Source organism: Macrosteles quadrilineatus, unplaced genomic scaffold (assembly GCF_028750875.1).
Source record: "Macrosteles quadrilineatus isolate MER2022 unplaced genomic scaffold, UCM_ALF_1.0 Scaffold_2__2_contigs__length_208266976, whole genome shotgun sequence".
Classification (NCBI taxonomy): Eukaryota; Metazoa; Arthropoda; class Insecta; order Hemiptera; family Cicadellidae; genus Macrosteles; species Macrosteles quadrilineatus.
This window is the reverse complement of record NW_026542595.1, coordinates 171,660,807-171,682,471: the sequence shown is the minus strand read 5'-3', so window position 1 is coordinate 171,682,471 and position 21,665 is coordinate 171,660,807. Positions and strand designations below refer to the sequence as shown.

Genomic DNA, 21,665 nt, shown 5'->3' with positions numbered 1-21,665 from the left:
GACTTCGTAACCTCATTTGGGTAGTTCCATGATGAATTTTTTAAACAGAATACTCTAGATTATAAAAAAATGTTTTGTAAATTTTGAATGAATGACTTTTACACTTTTTAAAACTGATTCACCCTGTCATACAGGGTGACCATTAAGTCTTAGGACAACTTTATAACTTTTAAACGACAAACGATATCCGATATCACAACCACATTTGGTATTCCGTTACTGGAAATTGTAAGCTACTTTTCTGTGTACATGGTGGTTGGATATCACCTTTGGAGGACGGCCCGTCGGGGGTCAGAAGAAAATCTTTAATGACAGCCTATGTTGAGTTGTACATCATTTTAAAGGTCTACTTCAACTGAAAACAATGCCGCACCCCGGACTTCAAAAGGTTGATCCATTGTTTGCAAATTGGCTCTTTCAAAGATTGCTCAAGAAATGTAGCACAGTGTTAATTCAGTTTTATTTGTAGTATATCAAATTGTCCAGGCTTTCTCACTTTTTCCATTGTAATAACTATACACCAACCCAAGTATCGTCTACAGATGCAATACGCCAAAAGAATATCGTCTACGTGCAACACGCCTACGTACAATCTCTAAGAAGTGGTAAAAAGTGCAGAAACCAACCCATAAAATAGATTAACTCCATGATAAATAATTTTAAGAGTTACTGTGATATGAGGATTTTCCTTTGATTTGGTAATGGAACATTACATTGCAAACATGACATGATGCAGAAGAAAATCGATTTTAAAATCAGAAAAAGCCATTGCAAATACTTCATTTTGACAAATTCAGTAAATCACAATTTAAATATTAACAGCTGTTTCATTAAAAAGTAGTGTAAAATTATGCATATGGTCCGTAATGTAAACAAAATCTGAAGAGGGAACTTTAAATGCCCAAGGGAATTTACCTCGTTTCTCTTATGATGGTCTTATCTACAGACCAAGACCTTTCTTTAGAGACCCCTACCAAGTTTCTACGCCCAGCCGTTCTCTAAAATTAGCTGTGACAAAAACCCATTTTTCCCCCTTAAGAATAACATGGGATGGGAATTGAAAGACCACTGGGGCAGAGCCCCAAGGGAATTTGCCACGTTTCTCTTTTGATGGCTCATCTACAGACCAAGCCCTTTCTTTAGACACCTCTACCGAGTTTCTACGCCCAGCCGTTCTCTCAAAATAGCTGTGACAAAGAAAAACAGTTTCAAATTAATATATAGATTATGTCCATAAATTGCGATACCATTAGATACCAATCCCAGCTTTGACAGCGAAGAAAATTCTCTAAGTAGATACTTCTTTATTATAAACTTGGCACCATTTCTTCATATTGTAACACAATATGAAGGAATAAATTTAAGTTAAAAAGAAATAGAACGCCTCAAATACATAAACAGATATTTATTTCAATAAACAACATTGTTTTCAGCTAAGATGTGCAAATTATTTCTTCTTGATCCCTAGAGCATCATAAAACCGTATATTTAAGAATTATGGTATTCACAATGAAGCCTTAAACGTATTTGGCACTGTGCTTTAATGATGAACACCCTTGAGTGGAATAGAACTGTTCTGAATTTAAAGGATAAGTATATGTTTGGCATTGTATGTGGAATTGATAGCTTGTCTCCTTTTTCTATTCCTTTAGGCTCTAGCCTGGAATTGTTTTTCTCATTACTTCAGGTTAGGTTTAAGAGGGTTGTGGCATTATCACTTTGATAAATCCATTGGTGATTGACGGGATTTTAATCTAGGACCTCAAGGATCAAAGTCCCGTGCTCCAGTTTGCTCCCCTCTATCCTTTTTTTAATAGGCAAACAGATTTCTTACAACCTTTTTTCTCAGCTTGCGTGCATCGTAGGGAAAATCTACTCATACTGTTAGAAAGATATTTTCCTGTACCGGTAGGAGTGCAGAATCCCTTTATAAGTTAAAAAAGGCTCAATAAAATAAGCACAGAAAACTAATTTTAAATTTCAAAAAGTTAACATGGGCCTTATTGGTTGCCATGATGGTGATGAAAAACAACAAAATCTAAACAGAAAATCGAAACAAATAAAAGAAATTTTAATCACATGTTTTATTTACAGCATGGAGTGAAAATAGTGGAGTCAGTACATTATTTATTTTTGGTTGAGTTTTCGACCACTGGGCGGTCTAGTTCCTATTATTACATACTTGACACCGTTGCACCCAGCTCAATTACATGTAGTCTTGTATATTTGCAGTGTCGGTTCATCCAGATTGCACATGAGCAGAACCAGCACAGCCTTCAACCTTCAACTCTATAACCTGTGTTGGTACTCTGGACATTTAAAGAGAGAATTCAGAAATTCCATTGAATATGCAGTGCTGTCACCATTTTTCATTTCTGAACCGATTTACTTGTACACTTTAACTCTTCATCCTCATCCATTCTCTTCAAAATGATACTGTTTAGCCTATATTATTAATGTGGTTCGCTTTAGAGTGAGAGGATAGCTCTTTCACAAAACCGCTCTTCATTTTGAACGCTTTTGATCCAAACTTATAAAAGACCGTTATATATATTTTTATGGTACTAGGTAGCAAATAATCAGGTGGATTTCATTTTGCCATTTTGGTCTGACTCCTTGGTTCTGCTTGAAAACACATTGGGTGTTAATGATACCAAAAAAATAAACCTTACAACATTTTTTTATATTTTTTTTTCACAGTATTTTATCACAGTGATTGGTTTCAATGCTGATCTTCAATATCAGCCAAGTTTTCTAAAACAAACAAAACACATGTCTAACTTTTATTTAGTAAATACACTGAAAAAGAAAGATACAAAAAAATAAAGATGGAATAATATAACAAATGGAATAAAATACCACCAGTGTAACCAAAATATAAGATAAAGCGACAATGATCCACTCAACCAAGAGCTCCTTCTGTCTAGAGGTAGAAGGCAACTTAGTTCTCATGAGTAGGGTGAATTTACAGAAGTTGTCACTGACGTAATGAATGTCAACCTTGTGAACTTGACAAGAACTAGTCTTTTATAATCCTTTAATAATTCAATATAATCCCTGGACTTGTGACGCATAGCGACACGCTATATTTCTTATAGTGTCAGCGCTTCGCATGGCAGGGCTGCATAACAAACTCGTCAGCCCACCGCAAGCAAGCGAACGCCTTCCCCCACCTACATTTCCAATTCTCTTCCCACTTATTCGCCGGTCCTCTCAAGAATCTGACTCTGAAAATTGATCATCTGGAACCCTACATAAATGGCTAAGTCCCTAGAATAATTATATATGTTAGGAATTAAATACCCTAGTAATGTCAGGCTAGTTAGCAAACAAAAGGGGAGAGACCTACAACAGTCGTCCCGACATTGGTTGTGTAGGAATTAATTAATTACCGTCCAAGGCTGAAGGCCATGAAACAGGTAACAACATGAAAAGGGTAACACGTTTTCCCCAGTAAGTTTCCACATTTCATCTCAGTTTAAGTAAATTAGTTGTATAAATCAAAGCTGGCTATGCAAGCTTCCGGCCTGGGTAAAAGATCTCCATCCTCTGGTCCCCAACACGTCTTTCATGTAAATCATTTGGTAGCAGAATCAGCATGCTTAAATAAGTCTCACAGTACCGTATCACATCATCACGGTCATTACATAACGCTACATACACCCACATTCCATCATCATATGAGAATAATTGGCTGACAAAAAAAAAAGGATCCCGTTTATTAGATCAAACAGACAATCAACTAAAACACTTTTCAAGAAATTATAAATTTACAAATTCATAAGGTGACCATTGACAAATCTTTAAGATCAAGATCACAGTAAGGGTTAGTTTACAAAATTGTAGCGTCATTCACAACTCTACTCACCTAAGAGAGCATCTATGAGTTGATCCAGGTTTTTGTTCATATTAGGTGCATTGCTGGGTAGAATCTCCAGATCAAATCCTGGTCCGAATTCTGAAAAATACTGTAAACGAGTGTTAAAGCTTATTCTCTTGGTTGAAAACTTTAAGAGACTGATAAGGGTAAGGGTGGCGGTTTTGCGACCTTGTAAAGGGAGGGCTACCTTAAAGGGGTATGCCACAAACCCCCCCACCAAGAAAAGAAGGTTAGGTCTAGAGGACCTCTACTGAAATTTTTTGTATTTATAAGCAGTTTTCTGAATTCCCAAAGCCATTTTTACATCTAAAACTGTGTCCAAAAACCTCTGTTACGTTTTTAGAAGACAAAATATGTTTACATTTATTTTTCCATTTGAAAAAAACAATAGGAGGGGCTGTAGCCACTGTAGCCCTTCCCTTGGAACCCTCACTGGGGTGTAAGGGTAAAAACGAAAACCCATTAGACAAAGAAACAATGATTAAAATGGTGACTACTGTGACTAGTGGATACATCCATTTATCTCCTATCGATTGTCTAAAAAAAATACTACACTCTTAATTGCTAAACTTTACCTATCCAGCAATAATAGACTGGGGTTAATAAATTACAGAGTAATTGACTTTAATACTTGACCAATTTTTAACGAGGAAACTAACAGGTCAGAGTTAATATCAATGCCTAGTATTATGTGGCATAAAGCAAATTTTCCTGGCTGCGTTTTTCAGTACCAACTCACAGCACAAGGGTCAGATACAGTCATTTTCCTTATTGCCAAGTTCGGTAGGGGCTGTGACCTGAAATATTCGGGGAAACACTAAAACACTTGTGTGAAATTTGGAACTCTGAAGTCATAAGGCAGCTAGGAAACCCGCCTACTTAAACAGAAAAAGTTTCATGCCTACAAATAGGCCTATATAAAGTTTAACATGTCTGAAATAACCTACTTACAGGATTGTCTGGTATTTCATCTGGTAGTTTCTTGTTGCATATGACAGATGTGAGATAAGTCCAACAACGAGCTGTGTTGGCCTTGTTGTATCCTCCTGCATGTCACAAAATTACGTTAAACTTAAATATACAACGAGTGCAACGTGTCACGTGTGCTTAGTATCACTGGCTGCTTCTACTTATGAACTCGGCAGCAACATCATGACAGCTTTCCCCCAACAATTGATATTACCACTTAACAGTCAAAACTTTTAACGTTGATATTAGGTATTAAATAAATCCAATCATCCCAAATTCCATCTTATCTAAACAGGGTTCACACCCAATTAGTTTTGATAAGTGGGACTATACATTAGGCCTAATTTAAAGTCACATTCATCAAATTTAAAATAAGTAAGTAGTGGCGATACTAACCTCCGCCGAGCACCAGGGTGGGAAGTTTCCAGGACAAGACTGTAGACAAACAGTGACCTAGTCCTACAGGAGTCAGGTTCCAGTTACCTACAGGGTCTCCTGTGAGGCCATCTGCCCCACACTGCACCACCACAGCATCTGGACAATACCTGGTCTTGGCTACCACAGCTATCCTGTCACAGGTATCAGGCTTTAGAAACACTTTTGTGAAAATTAATAAACTAAAAAACTGCACTGTAACTAAGGGGTGATTGGTGCTAGAGAGGTATGCCTGAAGTGATTGTGGCTACAGAATCAGCTATTAGCAATTGCCTATAAGTTAATAAGAAAGTTTTCAACTCATTTTCGAAGGAACAGTATGTGATTATTGTGGATCAGTTAATTGTTGATAAATCTATTGCCTGAATACTACAGGGAAAAGGCAATTTCTATTTTAGGATACAAAAGACATCCTATTCATATTAATCAACTGTAACCATTTTTATTCAAATACTACAACATAGAGTACAACTTCAACTATCTATCCAAATCAATAGGGACCGAACCTTATTTTTGAATATTCAAACATTTGGCCGATTGGATTCTTGCCAAATTGTGAGGTATTTTATAGAAGAAAGGCCGAATTAAGTCAAGCTTTTAATATCTCGATGGCAGAATGTGTCTGCAAATATTTTGCAATCGAAAAATTCATGCTTTTGCCGTTATTGCGAAGGACGATGATGTTTTCCCGTAACCTCAGGAGACGACAATGATGTTTAAAAGACCGCAGAAGATGTTTCAGATTTTTCTGAGCTTGGGGGAATCTATGATGATTTTCATGACCGCAGGAGACAACGATGATGTCTACTTGACAGCAGGAGATTTTGATGCGATTATGGCTTAAATTAAGGATTCGGATAATCGACAATTTGGATATTTGGAGTTCTACTGTAGTTAGATAAGCTATTCCTTCAAAGAGTGTGCTACAGTTAAAGTTATATTCTTACCATTCCCTCCAATTTTTCTATCCTTTGACTTTTATACTTGATGTGACACAAGGTGCTATGATATAGTTAACTAACAGTAAGTTGTTATTTCAGTTTCAATTGGTTGATAAGTTAACATATTCTACAGAATCAGTAATTGAAATCAACTCCCTCTGTCAGTGGCTTAACACGTTTACTGCGGCCCATCAAATAGCAGGCATAGCCCCAGTGCGGCGCAGCCCGCAGCGTCGAACAAACCCGATTGCCGGGTGTTTGGCTTTCATATTTTGGTATGACGAATATCAAATAACGTATGGTAATGTATTGTTTCATGACAAGAGTCGACGTAGTTTGCTAAACACCCACAGTAGATGCCATTATTTAACAATAAAACACACTAATATAGCACAAAATTACAGTTAACAAACGGAATGAGTGAGTCAAAATCCACCAGGTATAGTTTCGGAACGAGTAACGATAATTACAAACGGATTGCACTACAAAACTACCACTGCCATACACGAAGCACGGAAAAAATACTCCGACCTACCCCGGAGTGCGGCTGCACTCAAACCGAATAAGTTTGGCGGGTTCACACTACCGCTCCGCAGCGTGGCGGAGCGCGGACCTACCGCCCGGGCGGTAACACGCACGCAATGTGTTAATTCAATTATGCTAATTTTCATCTGAAAACTGGCTTCAACTTTAATATGGAAATGGGATAAATACTTGTTATGAATTACTGTTTTTAGTAATCAGCTGAAGTATTTATTTACTTGTTGTTTGTATTAGAGATTTGTTTACCTTGACAACTATGTAACAATTTAAGTTTATTAAAGCCTTATTTTCTAAAAAGGTTCAGTTATTCACAACAAATTTAATAAACTTAAATTTATTAAAATAATTAAATAATCAAAATCAAAATGGAAAAACTTTTAAAACCAGACAGGTTTGATATTAATCCTGAAAATCCTTCTGCAAGTAGAGCATTCAAACACTGGTTCAGGACACTTGAAAATTTCATATCTGACTCAGCAGTTACTGAAGAGAAGAAACTTAACGTGTTGATTAATTTTCTTTCTTACAATGTCTACGAGTATATTTCTGAATGTTCCACGTTTAAGTCAGCAGTTGAAATTTTGCAAACTATTTATAATCCTAAGAAGAATGAAATTTATGCTCGACACATGCTAGCAAACCGCAAGCAGAAGAAAGAAGAAAACATAGACAAGTATCTACAAGAACTTAAACTTCTAAGTAAGGATTGCAATTTTTGTGCCATAGATGGAAATACTTATCGAGATGAAGCCGTTAGAGATGCCTTTATAAGTGGAATTATGAACCCCCATATTCGACAAAGACTACCAGAAAAACCGTCCTTGACATTAAAAGAAGCTGAGGACATTTCACGTTCACTTGAGTCTGCACAGAAGAGCTGTGAAGCATATGGATCTTCAAACCAAATTGAAGTCACATATTGCAACACTTCATCAACACTACCAGATCAACTGGATGAAAATATAGATCCTGAAGAGTCTCCTACTTCAGCTTCTGTAGCAAAAAACTTTAAACAGAAGTGTTTCTACTGCGGTGGCAGGCGTCATTTTACTCGAAACGACTGTCCTGCCAAAGATGCTACTTGCTCTGGTTGTAAGAAAAGGGGACATTTTGTGAAGGTATGCAGGTTGGTGAAAACTCAAGGTAAGACCTTTAATGCCTCTTCTTTGGTAGTAACCACGCTTTCATGTGCAGCTGCCTCCAATGGACTGTCAAAAGCAGTTGTGCGGGGTTATGCAAATAAAATACCTGTTGAAGTTTTGGTTGATACTGGAAGTACCGATAGTTTTATAAACCGAGCTGTGGTAATTGAAAATGGTTTTCATGTAATTCCAGAACGGAAACAGGTATCTATGGCTTCCACAAACCTAAAGTCACCCATAAAAGGTTATGTTAATGTGAACTTAGAGTTCTCTGACCATAACTATGAGAGAGTACAACTGTTTGTTATTGACAATCTGTGCACTGACATATTGGTTGGTCATGATATAATGAAACTGCATTCTTCAGTGAACCTAGATTTTGGAGGAGATAAGTTACCTCTGTCCATTTGTAATGTTGCCTGTGCTTCTGTGGAACCACCATGCCTTTTTCATAATCTATCACCTGACTGCAAGCCCATTGCAACTAAGTCTCGTAGGTATTCTAATGATGATGAAAAGTTCATCAACTCTGAAGTGCAAAAACTCCTTCAAAGTGGTATAATTGAAGAAAGTTCATCTCCCTGGTGTGCACAAGTGCTTGTTACCAAAAGCTCATCTCATAAAAAGCGATTAGTAATAGATTATAGTCAAACTATAAATAAGTTTACCCTATTAGATGCCTACCCCTTGCCTAATATTGAAAACATAGCTAGAAAAATAGCAGAAAATAAAGTATTCAGTACTATAGATTTAAAGGAGGCTTACCATCAAATACCAATATCGGAACATGAAAAATGCTTCACAGCATTTGAGGCAGCTGGAAAACTTTATCAGTTCTGTAGGGTTCCATTTGGTGTGACAAATGGTGTGTCTGCTTTTCAGCGCACGATTGATAAGATTATTTCCACTGAAGAACTAGAAGGGGTGTGGGCTTTCATTGATGACATAACCGTAGCCGGAAAAACTCAGTCAGAACATGATGAAAGGCTGAATAAATTCTTAAAGGTAGCTAAGAAATATAATATTACTCTAAACAATGAGAAGAGCAAATTTTCTCAAGACACAATATCAATCTTAGGATATCAAATTCGCTACCAGTCTATGCAAGCAGATCCAGAGTGTCTGAAACCCTTGTTAGATTTGCCATTGCCAGTTAATGCATCTCAATTAAAACGTGCATTAGGAATATTTTCTCACTACTCAAAGTGGGTTCCCAAGTTCTCAAACAAGATTCGGCCTCTGATTGATTGCAAATCTTTTCCTATATTGCCCTCATCTTTGCCAGCTTTGGCTTTTCAGGAAATTAAACAAGACATAGGAAAATCAATACTTACCGTGATTGATGATCTTTCTCCATTAGTTGTGGAAACAGATGCATCTGACTTTGCTATCGCTGCAACCTTAAGTCAAAAGGGTAGACCTGTCGCTTTCTTTTCAAAAACATTGACCGATTGTGAAAAACGTCATTCCTCTATTGAGAAGGAAGCCCTAGCCATAGTCGAATCTCTAAAGAAGTGGAGACATTTCCTCATTGGGCGACATTTTCTATTAATCACCGATCAACAGGCTTTGTCGTTTGTGTTCAACAGTCGGCATACTAGTAAAATAAAGAATGAGAAAATCACTAGATGGCGTCTTGAGTTGTCACCTTATTCTTTTGACATACAGTACAGACCAGGCAAAGAAAACATCACCGCAGATGCATTTTCACGCGTTTGTGGAGCTGTCACAAACATAAATTGTGATGACAAGCTTTTTGCACTTCACCAGTCACTTTGCCACCCTGGAATCACTAGGATGTACCACTGGGTAAAAAGTAAAAACCTCCCTTACTCAGTTGAGGATGTTAAAACAATGACAAATACCCCCGCCGCAGCAAACCTGCAGACTTAGCGAATTTCCATTTGCCTGATTGGATTTAAACTAAAATGTCTCCTTAAAAATATCACATTTATTCCCTATTTAAACAGAATTCGTTTAATGAGTACTTAGGTTTGCTGCAACAGGGAGGGTAAAAAAGTTTTTTTTAATGAAAAATGTTAAAAGGTACTGTGGTTTAGTAAGAAATTAATGTATTTTCCAAATTTGATCAAAATATGTTCATAAACAAGCAAACTACAACAGTTGACTTATTCTCCATAAGAATAACATGGGAATTTTAAAATTACAATTTTTTTAAATTTTCTCCGTAACAATTAGGCGCATAATAACGCTTCAATATACTAAATTATTTGTTTTTTTAAGCTCTACAAAATGGTTTAAAAATAAATTGTGAAATTTCGTGTTTTTAGGGTCAAAAATGGGAAAAACCTATTTTTACCCCATAAAACCCCCCATAAACCCCCGTTCCCATAATCCGATCATGCTGGTTCGCGAACTCATTCAAGTTTATCCCGCCTTACACCTTCAAACCAAATTTTATCAAAATCGGACAAAAATTACTCAAGTTATCGTGGATGGATTTTTAGATATATAAAAATTTGAACGAATGGTGTTTTTGGCCTCTGGGGACATCAAAATGAAAAAGTAAACCGGTCCCGGGCTTAGGTCTTACCATGAGACCTACGGTAATAGCTACTTCCCTTTAAGGAAATTCGCTAACAAATGCCCAATGTGTGCAGAGATTAAACCTCGTTTCTACAAAACTACAAATGCTCACCTGATCAAGGCCACAAAACCTTTTGAGCGACTAAATGTAGATTTTAAGGGTCCTTTGCCATCTTGCACACGTAATCGATATCTATTGACTATAATCGATGAATATTCACGCTTCCCTTTCGCATATCCCTGCAGTGATATGTCCTCAAGCACCTTTCTCCAAGGGGGGATGTAAGTCTACTAGAAGACCAAGTCCTTCCAACGCTAAAAGAAAATCCTCAACTGGTGACAGATGAATCACAACCACATGTCGTAGAACTGATGGATGCTAACCCTCATTATGCCTTGGTTAAACACAATGATGGAAGAAAGTCAACTGTATCCCTCAAGCACCTTTCTCCAAGGGGGGATGTAAGTCTACTAGAAGACCAAGTCCTTCCAACGCTAAAAGAAAATCCTCAACTGGTGACAGATGAATCACAACCACATGTCATTCCAGAGCCGAGCATTAATCCAGATCCAAATGTCAATCCAGAACAGAATGTCACTCCATTTGATATCCAAGACCATGAGTATCAACCAAATGATGATTATCAACCGAACTTCATTCCTGAACAAGACTCTGAAGAAAACCAACCTCTAGAAAGGCCGAAAAGATCAAGAAAACCACCAAGTTACCTCGCTGATTACATTGTTTAAATTTTGAGGGGGAGAATGTTATGAATTACTGTTTTTAGTAATCAGCTGAAGTATTTATTTACTTGTTGTTTGTATTAGAGATTTGTTTACCTTGACAACTATGTAACAATTTAAGTTTATTAAAGCCTTATTTTCTAAAAAGGTTCAGTTATTCACAACAATACTACTACTATCGCTAGTTAAACGGTATGGATCGTTTAAATTAGGATGGCGTGTAAGAAATGTCGAGCGAAATAATTTTTTTCTTTTGTCACTCTTTCACTCTGAAACGACATTAAATGTGATATAACGGCAATTTTATTAGATTACTGTAAAAATAAGGCAAAATCCTCCTCCCCACTGGAAATTATTCAATACAAGTAAAGACTGATTCAAACACTAACTTATCAAACAGCAGTATGAGGTCCGAGTCTGTGAGCCCTTCCTTGAGAGGGACGTTGACTGCGTAGTGGATCCCAGGACCCTCGCCTCTGTCTGTTAGAGCTCCTGTCGTCGGATAGAACCCCGGCTCATACTTGTGGAAAGACAGAGTCAACACTCTCCTGGTGTAGCTGTATGCGTTCTCCACTCCGTTACCTAGGCAACCATAAGAACTTTTAACATCTTTGCTCCTGCACATGCCTGTAGCCTGTGCATTTGGGATGAGCATCAATAACAGATTTTTCTATTGATGCTAAATGTTTTTACATCGATGATAGGTTACCGATGCTTTTACTGGTTTTTCCTGTATCTGGATTGTATAATACAAATTTAAATTTTGGTCTAGCCAAGATTTTTAACCCATTCCATCGTCATTGAAAGGCTGATGAAATATTAAATAAAAATATTGCAAACTGGACTAGACAAGAGTAGCGTGAGATTACTAGACTTAGACAAGAGATAACCATCTTCATTGTACAGGTGCTTGTTTAAGATGCTGCAGAAAATCAATCCATCTGTGATAAATTTCAGCAGCAGCACTCCTGCGCCTGCTTTGCACATGGGTGAGCCAGTATATACTAAAGAATGTTTGAGACGATGTCACGACGTAAACAGGACATATCTGCCTAATTTTTAGTATTAAATAAATTATCTTATTTAGAATTAAATACCAGGTATGGTTCTCTAAACCGTACAGATTCTTTGACAAATTAAGATTTATTTCTTCCAAAATAGGGCAATACAATTTTGTTATCTAATAAGTAACCTCAATGGTGTAATCATATTTATGTAAATATACATGAAAAAGTTGTAGGAAGATGAAGTTTTCTTACCATGGTGTATATCGAGATCTATGTATAACACATAAGGGAATTCTTTCCTCAGCTCTTCAATCCCAAGTACAATATCATTGATGTAGCAGAAACCCTCGGCCTCGTCTCTGTAAAGCAAAATGTAAAATGAGGTCACAGAAAGTACTTGTAATTATAAAGGGTAGTTCAAGTGTGCAGTAGTCTAACTATTGTCAAGATGTCAACCTTTGTATACTCTAATAGAATCCCGTGTATTATCAGCATTGTGCCATAGAGAAAAATAATTAAATATAGACTGACAGCAGTGCTGCGGTTAGGATATGTTCTGGCGTACACTGCTAGGTGTAATTATGGAGCACACCGCTGCAGTGTCTGCTAGTAGCATACAGCAAGTAGCCGACGACGTCAGCGAATTGAATACCGAGCACACTCTAGTGGCACATCGGAATTTTCCTTTAACAGTCTATTTATTCTATTGGTCTATGATTGTAATTTGTAAAGGGTAAGAATGTAAGAAAAGGTTTTTTATAAATTCCAATAAGCTACACTCTCCTCAAAATTTATCATAGGAATCCAATTGTACAAATTGGCTTTACATTCACTAAATGTTCTGGTTAATTGTGACCATGCATGCAAAATTAATTTTTCTAAACCTAATATGATTTTATAATTTTCATTCTTATTAGAAAGCCAACTTTTCATTCATTGACCTTACATATAAAGTAAAATTATAACATACACGAACACCACAGATTAAACAATTTCAAACTGTAAGCGTTAATCAACAGCCCCTAGCTGATCCCATTGGTATACTCACTATGGGAACTAAGAACATAAAACTGAACAAAATGTTCTATCAACCAATACAGTTTAAATGGAGGTAAAATGCACCAACATAGTCCAAAGACAAAACACTTGAATGCCATGCAATACGAAAGTACCGTATTAGTTCAAATCCCTGGCGGAAAAGCCTTTAATTAAAAATATCAAATACACCTATGCCAACTCTGAATGGGCTATGAAGGCCATCTCTTTTTAGGGAATTTCCCATTTAGGGAATAAGCTATTACCGTAGGTCTCATGGTAAGACCTGGACCCGGGACCAATTTACTTTTTTGTTTTGAGGTCCCCAGAGGTAAAAAAACACCACCAATTTGGTACAAACGTGTAAACCTACGTTTGTTCGAGCGAGTTTGCAAACCAGCATAATCCGGCCATGGGAACGGGGGTTTATGGGGTAAAAATGGGCTTTTCCCATTTTTGACCCTAAAAACAAAATTCTGCAATTTCTTCCTAAACCATTTTGTAAAGCTTAAAAAAAGAAATAATTTAGTATATTGAAGCACTATTGTACGCCTAACGGTTGCGGAGAAAAAAAAGTGTAATTTTAAATTCCCATATGTTATTCTTATGGAGAAAATAAAAACTGTTGTAGTTTACTTGTTTATGGATGTATGTTGATAAAATTTGGCAAATTTATTTATTTTCTGAGCCTTAACTATTGACGTATCGCCAAAAAACACGTTTTACCTTCCCCCTAGCAGCAAACCTAAGCACTCGTTGAATCTAATGTTATTTAAATTGGGAATAAGTATGTCTTATTTTAGTAAAAATTTAATCAGACAAGTTAAAATTTGCTTAGTCTGCAGGTTTGCTACGGCGGGGGTATCAGATTAAAGTTTAAGGTAAACTTGTAGGTAAACAAATTTGTACCGGTAGGTAAACATTTTAAAATCCACTCACTTCAATTAGATATATTAGTAGTTGCTATAGACAAAATTAAAATACAACAAAGAACTAAGTATCCATAGAGACAAATCATTTTACAGAGATATATCTTACAAGTGGCATCAATAAAAATTTACTCTTAGTTGAATATTTCTGAACAGTAAACAAGCAATGGACGTGATTCGTATTCTGGTGGTGCTGGCAGGTGTGGGTGTTTTCGTGACAATAAGTTGGATTTTGGACCAGTTATTTGATTGGTAAGTTATTCGATTGACCACCTCCACCAGCTCCTTTCATCCGTTACCTGCTCTAATAGATTGACAAGACCTTTCTCCCACCCCCACAACATCTGGGGGTGAAGGTGCTGCAGAGGAAGGAAAAATGAAGCAGACATTTGAAAATGCAACAACGAAAGGAAAAGAAACACCATGTGGAGACAAATACCCAATCTTGACAACAAATACCCAACCTTGACAACAAATACCCAACCTTGACAACAAATACCCAACCTTGACAACAAATACCCAACCTTGACAAAAATACCCAACCTTGACAAGAAATACCCAACCTTGACGAAACATAACCTATCACGAGCCTAAGCAACAGGAACCTTAGAAAGTTTTCAAATTGAATTGAAAGACGTATCAAGAAACACCTGACTTAGGAGATCCTGGGGCATCAACTATGAAACCTTTTTCAATAAACATTGTTTTCTATTGGATATTTTTGAATTATTTTATATATACATAAGTCCGTAGTAAGGATCAAGGTAATAGATTATAGAAATATGACATCGGGTGTGATGGAAATGTGAATAAAGCTAAAAAACATTTGAGTGTTTGGAATCAAGATAAAGTTTATGAAAGGTTTTAAATCGGCTACAAATTGAGATGTAACCTGATAACTGAAACAAACAGTTAACCTAGAAATGTATCCTCCATCATACAGTATGATGCTAAGGGTATCAATACGCAAATTTGACGAACATGATATGCATATAGTAAGTATCGTCATAGAGTTTGATATTTTAGTCTATTGACGCATTGTTGTAAGATGCTTATTGGTTACAGAGAAAATTCTAAAATACCTAAATTGGAGTTAGGCTAACTATGTTTTTCTTATCAAGAATAATAAGTAAACTGTTGCAGTTTGCTTGGTTATGGATAAGTTTTGATTATAGACATCCCAAGAACAAAACAACCTGCACAGAAACGGAAAGATCACGTGGTTTGCGCCGGAAGGTGTGGCGTACACTTCAAACCTGCGCGGCTTGAATTGGCCCAGGGTTCTTTTGTTTCTGGGATGTCTAAGAGTTAAAATTATTCATTTCATACTAACTTAAGCTTTGATTATTTTACTAATATTTTTTAGAAAGAAAATCATTTTTACTTCTAGTTTAGGGAAATATTTGAGTGAAAAGCCAATCTGAATAGTGGAAATTCGCTTAATCTGCAGGTGTGCTGCGGCGGGGGTATTTAAACTTAAATTCAATCAACCTACCAAATATGTAATCAATATGGAGGCTTGTGTGTACACAGACCAACAGGAATTTCAATAAAACAAGCTAGGAGATATTTTTTCAAAAACCTTCATTTGTTAAAAATAAGATAAATAAAAGTAAGCTTTAAAAAATAGCATCAAGCGTTACCCACATGACAAGACAGACCTCTGTGCGTGATGCCAGCCACCGCACCAATTCACGGCCACTTGCACTCTGCGACTAGTCAGCTGTCTAACAGCTGTAAGCGTTCCCCCGGCGATACTAATGACGAATCTATATAGATCTGGGAGTGGAGGGCAGTCATACCCTGCGTAAACAATACAAACCAATGATCAAGGGACAACAGCTTATTAAAATATGAGCGATAGTATCAAGCTTAAACTTTGTTAGCGTAGCCTAAATTGAATAGACTCAGTCCATATCAAATGTATCACCTGTTTTTATAATCAAGAGTATCACCAGTCGGTCATTTCTTAGCTTATAAAGTGTGTTTTTACACTAGTTGCATTTTATAGTTTTTTCGTACGGAGACTTTATTTAGGAAGATTGGGAAAATTAAATTAATTAATTGGGAGGATTGGGGTATTAAGATTGGGAAAAATTGGAAACAAACACGATTTATTCGTTTAAATCATAGCTTATGATAGAAATACGTTCCTGGGTGCCAAATGTCAGCTCAATATGAATGCACGGTAAGTTTAGAATTGATTGAGATCATCTATAGAGCCATACTAAATCAGAAAGCAACCAATTTTTGGTATTTGATTTGGCAACCTTCTGATCATCAGGCGAGGGATAGTACTGGCCAGCTAGCACAATATTAATGGAAGAATTTCATATCAAAACTACACTACCGTTTTTAACCACCGTTTTTTATATAAGTGAGTCGGTGGCTCAGTCAGTAGCGTTGCAGTCTTCGGGCCCAAGGCAGCGATGTCGTGGGTTCGGATCTTGGTCACTGTCGATAACATTTTATCAGTACAGTTCACCTTTGTACTGTACCGGCTCACTCCTTGCTTTGCTGTAAACGATCCACGCACGGGCGCTTAGTCTATTTGGACAAGGTTAAAAGAGGCCGCCAACCTCTTAAAAAAAACCCCTAATTTGCAACTAACTTGCCAATTTTTGGCATTCATATAGGCCTAATCTGTTTACTCATACTCACCTTCTTAGTTCTTACATCATAAACTATTTAAGTGTGCTGTCACAATGCAGTAAGGTAAAAATATGTTTGTCAGCATTAAGCTTAAAATTAACTTAATTTTCAATACCAATGAAAATTCCTGAAATTTTACTTGCCTAACAGGTTTTAAAAACCTTTATTTCTCAAGTATTTGATTGCCTTAGGCAGAGTTAGCTCTGTGTTAGGATCTTTGGAGTTCTTGTAGAACAACAACCCCAAACTCTAAACTAAGTACATTACCATATTATAGTTCCACTATTTGTTCAAATAAAATTACCTGCTGGTGTCCGCAGCTTAATAATTCTCCACCATTGGTGTAGAAGTGAGATTCTAGTACTTACTTTCCGTGTCCGGAAATCAGACTTTGCTTTTCCAAAAATTAGCTACCGATATGGCTTTGTCATTTGCTAGTTAAAGATCATCTAATGTGCAAGACTGGTCTAGGCGTGGGCAGATCAGCAGATGGCCAGGATCCTGAACAGCACCACAAACGCACTAGATGTTTTCTTCGTCTGGTAAGAGACCCCATTTCTGCATGTTTGTCTTGCATTTCGGTACCTCAACCCTGATTCGATTTAGGGTCTTCCACACCGTGTAATGAAGGCCTCCCCCAGGAGCCAGTTACTCCCTGGCTGGTATGGGAGGGTTAGTCAACGTGACCCACCACCTTGCCACCCGATTTCTTGAAAGTGATCCATCCAGGACTCGTGTCCGTGATAAAAAGCTCTTTCTGGACCGAAGCCGTCGCTCTGCAGGTTGGTGGCCGTGTAATGGGTCACGAGGGTCTGTCTCTTGCTTAGTCCTTTCTGCTTCGGCAGCGACATCACGTCGGATTGATGGAGGGGCGATCCCTACGATAGGATAGACTTTGTGTACGGGGTTTGGTTTCAAACACCCTGTTACAAACTGAGCCATGTCATTGACTGCAATGTCAACCTTTTTTGCATGTAACGATGCTTTCCATACTGGTGCAGCGTACTCTGCAGCCGACACACTGAGCGCTAAAGCTGAGGTTCTGAGGACATTAGGGTTAGCACCCCAGCATCTGCTGGTGAGCTTCCTGATGAGTTAAAATCTGTAATACCGTAGCCTAAAAAATCATATGGTATTTAAACATACCTAATCCAAATTCAAGATGAGACTCAGGTTCCACATCATCATCTTCGACAGATTTCAAGTATTCTATGTAACTTTGAGCATGGAAACTTGTCAATTCATCTTCTGTTGCAGGGACTGAGTCGATGCATTTCATCGAAGGAATGATGTTGTAAGCTTCAATAAGAGCAGTTACCATTTTATTCTAGAAATCAATGGAGAAGAGGTAAATTAATATGTGCTTTCGCCTATTATGAGATTGAACTTGAAGAGCAGCGTTTGACAACAAACCTAAATAAAAATATCAACATTTATTTCCTTACTGAACCTGTTTGGCATTTATTTGCTAGTTTATTTCAAAAGATGAATATGAAAAAAAATTACCTACATCCTTGTACCGGTAAGTGAAAAATTAATAATCCTTGTTTAAAGACAAATTGAAAAGCATGTGTAGGTTATGTTACTGGAAAAAACTTAATAAAATAAATAATGTTGTATTAAAACTTAGGCCTAGCTAACAAATTAGGCCTACATTAGGTTACAGCATTTGTTAAATAGGCTACAATTTACAAAATACAAATAGGGTTCCGGTACCTACTTATTTCCAGCCTTCCTCTCTCTTCTCAAGAGGATTTATCAAATTAAGCTAATCAAAATTCTTCAAAAAGTCCCATTAAATATCAATGCAGCAAAGTATTGTGTTTTGCTTTTCATGTTAGTTCTTAGCTCGATAATTAATTGTTTATATTGGGAGGGTAAGTTAAGTCTTATGAGAGCTATGGGGGATAAAAAAGAATCAGGGATCCCAGTTCTAATCTCAGCATCTAAGTTACCGGTACCTAAGTTCTTTAAATCAAGCAATCCACTAGAGTATAAAAAATCTTATTTGGTATTCGGTCAGTCGGCAAGTCTTGCGCAGATACTATCATGTTCACATCGTAAACATCTAAAGTTTCTTCCCAGCCTTGTAGCATTAATGTAATAATCACCTATTGCTTGAATCATGGTTTATAATAGGCTACCTTTTAAAATGATAAAAACGCAACTTATTGAGCTCATAAATAGGACTAACTCAATTTTCATCAATATGGACCTAAGTTAAGTTCCATATCTGCAATATGTAGCATTTAGTGTCATCAGTTCACAGTTGTAGCCTCCTGGGTGCGAGCATTTTTGCTCAGCGATCTTTGTTTACAATGGAAGGACTGGAAAGTGACAGTGCGTGGGATCGGGATGCTATAAACTTAATTTAACTCTTCCGTGGACAACCGGCGTTGTGTTGTGGCCATACGTAAAACATTTTTGAAGCCACCATCGCCTTATTTCGCGTTTTAATTATGGATTGTCAGCGTGATCGTCATCATTAAGGTCCCGTAGTAAATCTGCTACAATGTACTTAACTTATTCCTCGAAGCAAGAAGTGGTCGAACCTTAAGCCATCGCTTCCACCTCTTGACATCCTAAGATCACCGTGATAGCTGCTGCGAGCAATAGGTCTCTAGGCGCGGCCTTTTTTCATACAGAATGCGAATGAGCACCGTAATCACTAAAACTGTCTGTAGCCTACAGTAGGCCTAACTTTTTTATAGCAAAAGTTATATAGCAATGTATATAGGGTTACAAGATAAGATGTACCTTCTTCAGACCATCCAGGAATTAGTGAATCGGCAGTCAGAAACAATAACCAAAAGTTAAGTCTGGAAGTGCAATAAGTAGCCTATGCCTAGTGTATTTTGCACTTCTTTTGGTGCTTTAAGATAGTAACTTACGGTAATTTGAAATATCAGGTACAACAATAATACTTTGTTTTTTAGACAAAAATTACATACCCTAGCTCCTATATTTGGGATTTTCTCTGTTTCTTCAAGTAAGTTTTCATCATAAATGAATCCAACACAGACATTTTCAGATTTACATCTGCTGTAGTCTTTTTTCCTGCCCCCATATGACCCGTTTGTCGAAATATTAGGCTTGCTTGAATCATTCATTTTTAAGATCCTACTTTTTACATCCCTACAGATAGGCTAGATTTGTCATCAACTTTACGTTGTGTAAGTTAGGCCAAGGTAGATATAACCTAAAACTAACTTAATCAAACTTAAATTGGCCTCATTAAAAACTCTAATAAATGGAATTATTTATCAGTATTTAGTAGAACACAAGGGTAACTGGAAAAAATAGGCCTAAGCAAAATCTTTAGGAACTTTAAGTGAGTATAAATTAGAATTCATAAAAAGTGCTGTAGACACTTCGGGTTGACATTTCAAATCAAAACAAAAAACAACAAAACACAAAGTCCGCCATTTTAAATATCTTTTCTCTCTGGTTTAGTGGTTTTTACTCTTTTCTTTCTACAGTTTGCTGTTAAAGCAGGCTTAATAAAATGGCATGTAGTTTCACAATAGTGGCTAAGAAAAAAAACCAATGTTGATGTGTGACTACTAGCATAGATAAAACATACTCCGCTACTAGTAGACATCCGAGAAAAGCCACGTCGCGTCGTTTCTGTAAAAAAAATCACAATCTTGAATTAATTGTTCACTTGTAAAATAAGTATAAATCATAAATTTTATTGCTCATTAAAATAACAGAGTTATAGATCTCGTCAAGAATGAAAATGATGTCAAAAGTGCCTTAGATTATAATTGAGTCTAAAACCACGGCCTCCTTTAACTCCAGGCAAAATCGCAAGTAGGGTTGTAACAGCAACAGGCTGTTTTGTTAGTAGGCGGCTAATGGTAATTTATTTATTTTTTTAGAATACAAAAGCTTGGTTAATGGTTACTGAGCTATGAAAATATTGACTGCAATTTAATTTACAAAAATAGATTTTGAATTTAATGTTATCTAATGGGACGTCTAGCGCTAGACAACACTAACTTGCAAAGTTGCCAATTCTACCATAGGCTGTGGCCTGGACTGGTTTTTAAGGGGAGCAGTGCGCCACGACTCCCATGTTATTCTTATGGGAAAACATGTGATTAGATAGGTACATTTATTTTTAAAACCGTTATAGGTATTGACTTAATTTTTTTTATATTCATTACTTAGATTGTTTTATATGATTTCATGCTACTATAAACAAGAAATTAGGTATAGTTTATTAAATGTAAAATTAAATAAAAATTACTAATTTTTAATTGTGTTTTTTTTATAATAAATAATTTATTTTTAAAGTAAAATTAATGGTAACATTCTAAAAATGCATGAAACTATTCACCATGGTAACAGGAAGTATTGTGTAAAATTTGGGCTTGACGAGTTAAGTAGTTTTCTTTAGAATGGTACCTAAACTTATAAAAACTAACTTTCGGATATTCACATTTGAACCCTTGAAGGGCAGGCTCAGTAGAATCCTACAGAGCCCTCTTTCAAAAATCCGGGAAAATTATTTTTATTTACAATATTAGACTATGGGTACTCAAATTGTTCAGTTTTTTTTATCCTAAATGCAAATATGAAGTTTGATTGAAGATAAGATTATTACAGGTAGTTACAGCTAAGTTGGCACTTGGGCCTGGCGCGCTACGGCGTGGCAGTGTAGGCCCGGTGGGTGGAAGCTAGGCAAAGATCTTTCTGCAAACATTCCGCTGCTGACTCACGGGGTTGGTGCCTCAAAAAGAGGACTAACATCTTCCTAAACTAATAGGGGACAACTAATACAGTGTGGTATTGTTATCAAACCTAGGGGAATACCTAAACACTCTGCTTTATTAGTA

At 36.8% G+C, this 21,665-nt stretch overlaps 1 protein-coding gene across 2 annotated transcripts; it reads right to left on the bottom strand.

The window, feature by feature from the left end:
- Positions 1-2,672: 2,672 nt before the first annotated feature.
- On the bottom strand, positions 2,673-20,198 carry LOC128986666 (histone deacetylase 8-like). 2 transcript variants are annotated; one of them, XM_054407147.1, is made up of 9 exons: positions 19,776-20,198; positions 17,971-18,151; positions 15,834-15,975; positions 12,461-12,567; positions 11,591-11,783; positions 5,246-5,418; positions 4,832-4,926; positions 3,869-3,968; positions 2,673-2,754 (listed from the first exon to the last, which is right to left on the bottom strand). In XM_054407147.1, exons 1-9 carry the CDS (start codon positions 19,932-19,934, stop codon positions 2,723-2,725), a joined length of 1,182 nt encoding a protein of 393 aa, XP_054263122.1. In that variant the 5' UTR covers positions 19,935-20,198; the 3' UTR covers positions 2,673-2,722. The 2 variants fall into 2 exon arrangements, with proteins under 2 accessions (XP_054263122.1, XP_054263123.1); XM_054407148.1 differs by lacking the exon at positions 19,776-20,198 and adding an exon at positions 19,582-19,654.
- Between the last annotated feature and the right edge of the window lie 1,467 nt (positions 20,199-21,665).

What these genes read in the sequence shown, in the direction of transcription:
- LOC128986666 (XM_054407147.1), bottom strand. Translation starts at nt 19,934, where the DNA reads ATGAATGATTCAAGCAAGCCTAATATTTCGACAAACGGGTCATATGGG. An exon ending in TCATCTTGAATTTGGATTAG is followed by an intron (nt 15,976 to 17,970) that starts GTATGTTTAAAT and finishes TTGTTTACGCAG; the next exon opens with GGTATGACTGCCCTCCACTC. An exon ending in ACTCATAGATGCTCTCTTAG is followed by an intron (nt 2,755 to 3,868) that starts GTGAGTAGAGTT and finishes TGTTTGTTTTAG; the next exon opens with AAAACTTGGCTGATATTGAA.